General features: G+C 42.6%; 1 protein-coding gene across 1 annotated transcript in view; it reads right to left on the bottom strand.

Moving 5' to 3' along the window:
• The window catches only part of ST6GAL2 (ST6 beta-galactosamide alpha-2,6-sialyltranferase 2), a 48,793-nt gene extending 38,596 nt beyond the window's left edge, over positions 1-10,197 (bottom strand). The window contains exon 1 of the mRNA XM_006883833.1: positions 9,252-10,197. Coding sequence (XP_006883895.1) covers positions 9,252-10,197 — 946 coding nt within the window. The remainder of the gene's footprint in view (positions 1-9,251) is intronic.
• Positions 10,198-10,438: the final 241 nt, after the last annotated feature.

Genomic DNA, 10,438 nt, shown 5'->3' with positions numbered 1-10,438 from the left:
ACCCCAAATCCCTATAAATGTTCATTAAAATTAATAAAATTTAATAATAATAAAAAAAGAAATATGCAAAGAGAGAGAATCAGAAAACAGAAAAGGAAGAACTTGCTGAACATTTCTGAAGCTGAAAGAACTAAAAAACTAAATTTAAGTTGGGCGTTGCAATACTGAAGGATGCTATGGCAAAATCCTACGGCTAGACAAAAAAGAACAGATACATCTTGGAAAAAGTGCAGGCAGAGTGTTCTTTGGTGGCAAGGACAGTGAAGCTTTGTCTCACATCGCTGGGGCATATTATTGGATGAGGCCATTCTTTGGAAAGGGATATCATATATGAAGGGCTGGCAAAGGAGAGGGAGACCTTCAAAGAGAAAGAATGACACGGTGATAGCAGCAATGGGCTCAAGTGTGTCAAAGACGAGGAGGATGGCACAGGATAGGACAGGGTTCATGTCTGCTGTTCACTGGGTCACTAAGAGTCATACTTGACTCAATGGTACCTACCAACAACCACACAGGAAAAATCTTGAATGACCCAGAAAACATCAAGATAAGAAGGAAGGCACACACAGAATCACTGTACCAAAAAGAACTACTGACACAGAACTGTTTTCTGAAGTGCACATGATCAAGAACTAGTGGTAATGAAGGGAAATGTTCAAGCTTCACTGAAGACACTGGAAAAAAATAAGTCCTAAGAACTGATGGAATACCAACTGACATATTTCAACCCTTAACCTACTCACCAACCTATCCAAAGAAATTTGGAATAGAGCAACCTGGCTAATTACTGGAAGACATCCCAAAAATGGTGATCCAAAAGAATGTGGAAATTTTAGGACAATATAATTAATATCACATGCAATAAAATCTTACTGAAGATTATGCAAAATGACTAAAACAGTACATTGATGAGAATTGTCAGAAATTCAAGCAGGATTCAGAAGAGTCAACAGCATGTGGCTTATCATTGTCAGATGGTTGAGATGGGATAGCTGAAAACGGAACATACCAGGATGTCTATTTGTATCTTATTGACTATGCAAATTATTGCTAACATTGAAAAGAATGAGAAACCCCAAAAAACTTAAATGTGCTCATTGGAAACTTAGACCAAGAAGCTATCATGTGAACAAAGCAAGGAAACACTGCAAGGCTTAAAATTAAGAAGGTGTGTATAGGGTTGTACCCTTCCTGTATACCTATTTATTCTGTATGCTGAGCAAATCATTCAAAAAGCAGGACTCTGAAGAAGAATGTGGCATCATGATTGGAGTAAGACTGATCAATAACGTGCATTATGCATATGACAAAGCCTTGCTTGTTTAAAGTGAAGAGGATTTGAAATACTTGTTGCAGAATATCAAAGGTTACAGGCTTCAATTCAGAGTGCATCTCAACATTAAGAAAACAAAAATCCTCCACTGGACCAATAAGCAAGATCAAGGCAGAAGGAGAAAAGATTGGAGTTATCAACAACTTCATCTTTCCAGGATCCAGAATCAACACCTTTACTATCAGCAGTAGATATAAAATAAAAAAGAAAAGGGAAAAAAAGAAAGAAAACGAGATGGGGGAGGGTAATTAATCATAGACTTGTACAATTTGATGGGGAGGGGTGAGAGAAATTGACAGACTCTGTTCTTGAAAACAATGTATTCAAATTCTAAACTGTTGTTGTGTTGTTGTTGTTATTGTTAAGTACTGTAGAGTCATAGACAACTTACAGCAACTCTATGAACGAAAGACCTGAACACCTGTATAACTTTCATCTTTTCTCCAAGTTCACAGAGTTTCCAGAGGCAAGCTATTTCAGAAGTGGATGCTAATCCTGCTTCCAAGTAAATAAACTAGTTATTTTTAAAAAAAAGTCCAGTTGGGGAGGGGAAAGGGGGAGAAAGGGGATTAGATGTGCAATAATCAATGAATGAAAATCTAACTTTTCTGTAAACTTTTGTTAAAATCACAATTAAAAGAAAAAATTCATTTAAAAAAAGAGATTTCTTGGGAAATTCTTCTGTCAAGGCCCTCTCAAAAGTACTGAGGAAAAATGATCTCAGTTTATGTATGTATGTATGTATGTGTGTATGTGTGTGTATACAGTCAAGTTTGATCTGACTGGTACAGGAGGAGATTGCCCCTCCTTCTTCAGCAGAGCATCTGGTGGATTCAAAACTCTTATCTCTGTGATTGCAGTGCAACTTCTTGCCCCTAGGCCACCAGAGCTCCCTTCAGTTTAAAGAGTAAGATAAACCTAATCTAAGTCATGATCGTTTCAATTACTTGCCATGCATATGAATAATAACTGGGATAATGAATACATATTACAGACAAATTGATGCCTTTGAGTTATGTTGGAGAAGAGTACTGAATTTCCCATGGAATGCAAAAACAAACAAACAAACAAAAAAACCCCAAACACATATGTCTGAGAGGAAGTGCAACTAAGGTGTGGAGCTTCTCTGTCAACATGGCTTTTTTAGTGTGGATGGCAGACCATGGTTGGATTATGACTAGCTGGACTATGTGAAGGGGGCATGTTGGCTTTTCCACAAAGGTTTTTGCTATCTACCATTCTATAAGAGGATTGGCCAGTCTCAACAATCTACAAGAGGACTGCCCAATCTCACCAATACATTGAACAGCTCTGCTGTTGTTGTTATGTGCCGTCGAGTCGCTTGTGACTCATAGCGACCCTATATGTACAACAGCCCAAAACTCTGTTCTGTCCTGTGCCAATCGCACTGTCTTTGACTCATGAGTCTCTGATTCATCCCGATTACCCCAGTCCCTGAATCAATCCACCTCATAGAGGGCCTTCCACTCTTGCGCTGTCCCTCCACCCTCCCAAGCATGATGTCCCTCTCCAAGGACTGGTCTCTCCTTGCAACATGGCTAAAGTATGTTAGACAGAGCCTCAGAATCCTTGCCTCCAAGGAGCCACCTGGTTTGACCCTTTCCAGGATGAATCTGTTTTCCTAGCAGTCCATGGTACCCTCTATACTCTTCTCCAGGACCACAGCTCAAAGGCATCAATTCTCCCTCTATCCTCTTTAGTCACTGTCCAACTCTCTGATGCATAACAAGTGATAGCAAAGACCATGGCCTGTATCACACGCACCTTAGTCTCCAGAGAGATACCATTACTCTTCAGTACTTTGGAGAGGTCCCTAACAGCAGATTTTCCCATGGCAATACATCTTTTAATTTCTTGGCTACTGGTGCCAAGCGTATTGACTGTGGAGCCAAGCAAACTAAAACTGTGAACAATCTCAATCTCTTGTTGTTTCATTAAATTCTTCTATATCTGCCATTTACTTTCAATACAGTGACCCAGTATATTCTTTCCATCTTCTTTTAATACTTCCTGGATCTTTTAATATTCTGCCTAAAGCATTCTTGATTATAGCAACTCAAGGTTTGAATTTGTTCTTCAGTTCCTTGAGCTTAAGAAATGCTGAACGAGTTCGGCCCTTTTGATTTTCTGACTCCAACTCCTTGCACATTTCATTGTAATATTTTACTTTGTCATCCCGTGCTGTCTTTTGAAATCTTCTATTCAACTCTTTAGTATCTTGAATTCTTCCTTCTGCTTTGGCTTTTCTGCACTCCAGTGCAATTTTCAGAGTCTCTTCCTCCCCTATCAGAAGAGGTAGGAGTAGAAGGACCAGAGAAGAAAGACCTCCCCCATCTCGGGGAAATATAGGATATGCTTAGGGATGACAGCAGCAGCCATGGCTGAATTGGAGAACTGATGTGAGATGGGGCTTTGAGAAAGGGCAAAGCCAATACTGGCAGGACTAGGAATTTGGGAATCCACGAGGCTCAAAGCTAAGGTGTCTATGTGAACTTTTTGTAAATTGTCTTGACTGTATTCTGTTATTAATCTGAATTATATCCTTTTGATTCCCCCAGTGTGGTTCTGCGTGGTCTATGCTGCATATTTCAGTTAAATGTGTCAAGATGGCAGGACTGGCCAATCTCTTCATCAGGAATCTACACACCCTATTTGCATGTTCCCAACCACCTGTGTGATGAAAGTCAAAGTGAATGGGATAGGAAAACCATTCTGAACAATAAACTCACTTCAACACAGTGTAGCAGGCTTTTTAAATATGTCAAATGCATTAATGGTTTCCCATGGCGGACAGTGTTTGGTGGCACTCCCTGATTAAAACAAGCTTGGAAGCAGGAGAGGCATCCACCTCTGTAACAGCTTACCTCCATAAACCCTATGAACCTGGAGAGAGGATGAAAGTCACACACAAGTGTTGAGGACTTTCCTTCATAGGGTCATTAGGAGTTGCCTATGACTCAATGGCACTTATCAACAATAACATCAACATAGAAAGTGATCAGTTGGCCTAGTGGACAGAAAGTGATGCTACCAAGCCAAAGGTGGGTGATATCTAAGCCACAGCCCTCAGGCCTGTTTTTCAATGCTTTTTTTCAAACATTCTTCTAGGTAGTATAGACTCACCAAAGCAATATGATTGGTGCTTAGATGAGTAGAAAGAGGTATGAGAGTGTGGAAAGGTATGTCTGACCTCATGGAAATTGGTTTTGTATTACTGATGGTGTGGATGGAGAAAGTTTTCCCCTGTGAAGTTGGTAAAGGTCACATATGGCCATCCCCACATGGTTCTTGATCATTTTACACCTGGTGTTCTTTAGAGGCAAGGATGTTTCATTAAAGTTCATCTCACATACTCAGGGCATCCTTAGGAGGAGTCAGTCTTTGGAGAAAAGACATACTGGAGAGGGAGAGGGTCAGCAAAAGACAGGAAGACTATGAGATGGACTGATACAGTGACTGTTATCAATGATCTCAAGTATATCAGAGACTATAAAATGGCACAGGATAGGGCACGGTTAAGATCAGTTACTCATAGGGTCATTATGAGCTATACTTGACTCAATGACACCTAACAACAACAACATCCTGAAGCCTGGAAGATGAGATGATGCCTGGCTATCACTACTACTGGGAGTTCTAATCAAGGCCATAATAGCTGGGTCCTGCGAGAATGGGAGACAGATGCATGGGAGAACTCATAATCTTAAAAAGTCCAGACTTACCGGATCAATTATAACTAGAGGACTCCCTGGAACACTTCATAAACGGCTGAAATGAAGCTATCTACTGAGGCCATCTTCTAGTGAGCAGACCAAATAAAGAGTATTATCTATGAGTATGGTTCTCCATTAAAACACTACCTAAATGAAGCCACAGGGGAGCTGTAGTAGCATAATGGTGAAGGAGTTGCACTACCAACCGAAAGAAGCTAAGTTGTTTGAACTGATCAACTGCTTCACAGGACAAAGGTGGGCAATCTCCTCCTGAGTGGTGTGAAGCCTTGGAAACCCAGTGGAGAATGAGCTATGAGTAGCTGTTGTATATGAGGCTACAAGGTCAACCATTACTCTACAGTAAAGATGAGAAGACAGGGGTGCTGGGAAACTATAGAGTGCCAGGATTTAATTACAGAGAATGCTGAAACATTGTGAAAGATGTCAGTAATGTCACAGAACCATTTGGATAGAGATTGTCAAATGGGAACTTAATCTGCTAAGTAAAGGTTTACTGGAAAAACAATGAAATATTGTGAAACAGTTTTTAAAAATCACAATCTCTTCACAACAAATAGTACATGCCTCCAAAAGATATACTAAGAATTTCCCCACACATATCAGAATCTCATTTGAATTTTATTTAAATGAAGTATTTCCCATGTCAGGGTTGCTACTGTAAGCTAAGAGTAGACCTGCTCCTTCAGAATGTATTTGCACTGGATGACTAGCAGATGTTCTTGCTAACAAGTCATGTTACCATGTACAGGTGAAAAGTATCATCTTGTGTTTTGAGAAAAGAATTTTACATGTTTCCAAAATAATTCAAATTTGTTTCCAACAAACATTCAAAGTGGAGGTGTTTAGAATCACAACATTCTTCTCAAAAAGGTTTGCATGACTCAGTCTACAACAAAGAATAAAGCTGCAGAGAACAAGTGTCAATGCAGAAAACACAAGAGGGAGCTAGAGGGCAGTCAATAATCATACCTGAGTAAGGTGGTCTCCTGTGTGTTGTGTTATGTGTGAATGTGGGAGAAGAGGTGTTAATTATTAAGTATTCAGACTGCAGGGGTCTTCCCAGTAGAAATAAAGTGAAGCTAATAAGAACAAATATCTCTGGTACTTTGTAATTTGCCCTCAATTTTTCATTCAGGCCAAGATCTTTGGTGAGTCTTGGTCTTCATTGAGCCAGTTTCACATGTATATTATTTCAGGACCTATAAGAGTTTAGCTAATAGATTTTAGTATGCCCCAGAATTCTAAGTACTCTGAAGAAACTGGTCATATAGCTATGTGAGTATGCATGTGTCTACGAGAAAGTAAGGAGAGAATTCGGCACACAGCACATACAATACTGATACTCAGAGATGCCCAATTTAGAGTGAATAAAGGAAGACGTGTTGCTGTCTACAGACTGAATTACAGGTAGGTATTTTCAAAAGGTAAGTATAAAATCTGACTCAAAAGTTACCTAGACAAAACAATAAAAGGCATTTAAAAAAATCTGAGCTTCTTCAGTTATAATTCTACTGTTTTGATTCTGAATCCTGGAATATACATCAAGTGCGGATATCACAGCATACTGTGCTCTAACCAAAAGTCTGTGTCTCCCTGGAGGTTCAAATCCCTGAAATGTTACGAGAGAAATCAGGGCAATCTCCTCCAATTAAGATTTACAGGCTCAGAACCCCAATGGAGTATTATTGTTACATGTCAAAAGAAACTTGATGGCAGTGAGTTTGAGACACCAACAAAGACATAACTGACATTTCATGTTTCAGGAGTTGTAATGCCCGCTGTTTTTCACCCTTTTCCAAATTTCTGACAGATTTTTACAACTTTCTTGCCAGATATATTTACGTAGAAATAACCAACAAAAACTCAATCTGTTGCCTTTGAGATGGTTTTTGCCTCAGAGTGAGCCTACAGAAGAGTAGAACTGCCCGACAGGATTTCTGAGGCTGTCAATCTATATGGATGCAGACTTCTACATAGTGCTCCTTCAGAATGGTTGGCAGCCTTGAACTGCTGACCTTCTGGTTAGAAGGCAAGTGTTCAATGCAGGCAGAGAGCATAAGGGAATTCCTCCAGAAATGCAAAAGCAATTCAAATATGCAACTGGGAGGCAGAGGTATTTAAAACCAATGAAACCAGAAGCAAGTTCCTGCCTGCTTCAAAGCACAATACTTAAATTCCTTCTCTACATTATTAATATTGGTCCTCAGCAATGAGAACGCGCTGTGGCGTTATTTCACCCGAGGGACCTCTAAAGCACTGCTATTTCCTAATAAATTGAGGGCTGCTCTGCTCTGGCTTTGCTACAGCTTATCTGACACATGAGCTGTTAGGAGCCTGCTGTAATGTCAGCTCTGGGGCGCAGAGACCCCAGACCTCAAGGCCAGATTCATGTCATGTTATGGGCTTTTTGTTGTTGCTGGGATTTTTTTTTTAATGTAAAACAAAAAAATATATACTCAGTCTTTTTTTTTTCCCCAAAAGAGAAGAGATCAGGATTTCTGAGGCAGCCTGCATGGCTTCACCCACCTACTGCAACTGGCTCCGGTCCAACAGCCCAACATAAAAGACACTAAAAAACTAACAGATCCGCTTTACACCAAGACACAAGTTTTGTGTTGGTTTTTTTTTTTCTAACAAGTGAACAGTGCTCACCAAATGTCAGTTTCAGATTTGTCTATGGCCTAATTCTACTGATTATAAGAATGTCCTCCATGTGGTTGTTTTTTCATCTAGACTTGAGGCTGAGGCTTAGTCTGATTCATGCACATTCTCAGTACCCAATTCAGAACCCAGCTTGTACTACCAGTAACCAATCACTGCCAAGTTGCTTCTAACTCACAGTGATTTCACATCTGTCAGAACAGAACTGTGTCTCTTAGGGTTTTTAAAGGCCAGGTCTTTCTAGGTAATCAACCGGCAACAGCTCTTATTGCTACTATCCAAGGGCTCCTACAACCCTGCTGAAATTACGCAAACCAAACCAGTTGCTGGTAAATTTACCTCAACTCATGGTCATTCCCAAGTGTGTCAGGGCAGAACCTTGCTCCATAGAGTTTTCAAAGGTTGGTATTTTAGTGGTGGGGGGCTGTGAAGGAAGAAAGACCACAGAACTTTCTTATGAGTCACTTACTGCCACCTAATCCCAGCCAATCCTCCAGGGTATTTCCCTGACTTTAAATCACACCGGAGGAAATGATCTTTCTCCTGTGACACCACTAATGGATTTGAACACGCAGAGGAGCAGCCTTTAAACTAGCAGCTCAACTCCCTATGGATTATTCCAACGCTTCTTGTTATTATTGAGAACTAAACCACAGTTGACTCTTAAGCGGGGTTTCAGAGGCAGTAAATCGCCTAAGAGGCAGTTCAAGAAGCTGCGCTGCAATCCTAAAGGCACAAGGTTGGAATCCACTGGCTGCTCCTTGGGAGAAAGATGGGAAATCTCCTTTTGTACATCCACTTACTGCCTCTGAAAACCCACTGGAGGATCAGCTATGAGTCAGCTTTGATTCAATGACAAATAACAACAACAAATCACTAGGAAGGTGATTACTCCAGAGGTGTTGCTGGTGGTTTCGAAACCTGTAACTTTGCATGTTGTTGTTATGTACCGTTGAGTAGCATGCGACTCACATCAACCCTATGTACAACAGCCCTAAACTCTGCCCTATCCTGTGCCAATCTCACTGTCTGGCATATCTAGCCCCATTACCCTAGTCACTGAATCAATCCACCTCATCGAGGGTCTTCCTCTCCTGCGCTGTCCCTCTACCCTCCCAAGCATGACGTCCTTCTCCAAGGACTGGTCCCTCCTTGCAACATGTCCAAAGTATGTCAGACGAAGCTTCAGAATCCTTGCCTCCAAGGAGCAGCCAGGCTTCACCCTCTCCAGGACAAACGTGTTTGTTCTCCTAGCAGTCCATGGTAATTCAATACTCTTCTCCAGCACCACAGATGCATAGCAAGTGATTGCAATTCCTTACCATCCAATATCAACCACCAGCAGCCACCAGAGCTCCGCCCACTCCCCGTATCTAGACTCCGATCTCCAAAGGTTTTAATTAGCTGTGCCGTTTGTTACTGGTTGGCACCATCCCGGACTCCAATAATACAAAGAATAAAAGCCCCGGGTGGTATCCCCAGTGTCAATGCCCAGAACCCACCTATTTCCATGCCCAGGGAGGAGTTGAGGATCGCGCCCGCGGACATGACGACGGCACAGCTCCCGAGGCCGCGCGGGTGCAGCTGGCTCAGTGGCACCTTGGGTACATGCCGCTCCCAGCCCAGCGCGGAGAAGGGTGCCTCCTTGCCGTCCAGTGTGCGCACGTGCACGCGGCTGCGCAGCTCACACAGCAGCTGCTCGCGGCTCAGCCTCCCCTCCCGCTTGCCGCGGAAGCGCACGCCATGCTTGTTGGTGTTAAGGTAATCTCGCATGGCCTTTTGGAGGCGCGGGTTGAGCATCTTGGAGGAGACGTTCCCCTTCCAAAGCCGGTAGAGAAAGGCCTTGGACATGGTGGAGTAGAGTCTGTCCCAGTCGTTGCCCTCTTCGAACATGTGGCTTCGTTTCTGCTTAAGGTGCTTTTTCTTCGTCCGCTTCCTCTGCCCGTGATGCACGGGCAAAGTCCCTTCTCTCTGGTCTTGCTGCCCACGGGACACGAATGGTGGCACCTCCTGGGTGTGGCTGTGGGGCACTGGCTGACCAGCAGCAAAAAAGTAGACGTCATCCCCCTGGTAGAAAGCACTTTGGGATTTTCGCCAGATCTGGGATGAGAACAACTCCTCTTCGTTTTCAAAGTCATCTTTCAAGCGGGCCCATCTCTGCAGGTCGCTAAGCTCCAAGTTCAAGGGCTCTGAGAGGTCTTGGTCCAGCAGCACCTTGTTGCCATCTGCGCCTTCTGCAAAAGAAGGCTCGTGCATGGCGCCCATGATGGCTCTCTGCTTTCCTTGGATGGGCAGCAGTCTTTGGGTCTCCAGGAACGAGAAGGAACTCGGCACGGGCTCAGCAGGGTTACTGTCGGTGAAGTAGATGAAAATCACCAAAAAGAGGAGCCCCCAAGCGAATATCCCAAAGAGCATGAGTTGTTTCCATTGCTTCAGGTTCGGTTTCATGGCAGGTCCCAGGGTAGCACCTTTGGATCTTAAAGCAGTGGGTGGTGAAATGGACCTGAAAAATAACCAGGTGCTGCAGTTAGCAACTGCTCAGAGACTGCATTTGGGGACACTGAATTTAAAGTAAGGGTTCTTTAGGGGCAGGCTACCAGGGTATTAGAAATCAAGAGTCCTCTGGGGAACCCTTAGCTACTCTCGCCCCAACTTCCATTAAGACAAAAGCGTTTTCTTTAAGAATCTT

Source organism: Elephantulus edwardii, unplaced genomic scaffold, assembly GCF_000299155.1.
Source record: "Elephantulus edwardii isolate Elephantulus edwardi_28Jun2011 unplaced genomic scaffold, EleEdw1.0 scaffold00030, whole genome shotgun sequence".
In the NCBI taxonomy this organism is placed as follows: domain Eukaryota; kingdom Metazoa; phylum Chordata; class Mammalia; order Macroscelidea; family Macroscelididae; genus Elephantulus; species Elephantulus edwardii.
This window is presented reverse-complemented; position numbering and strand designations above follow the sequence as displayed.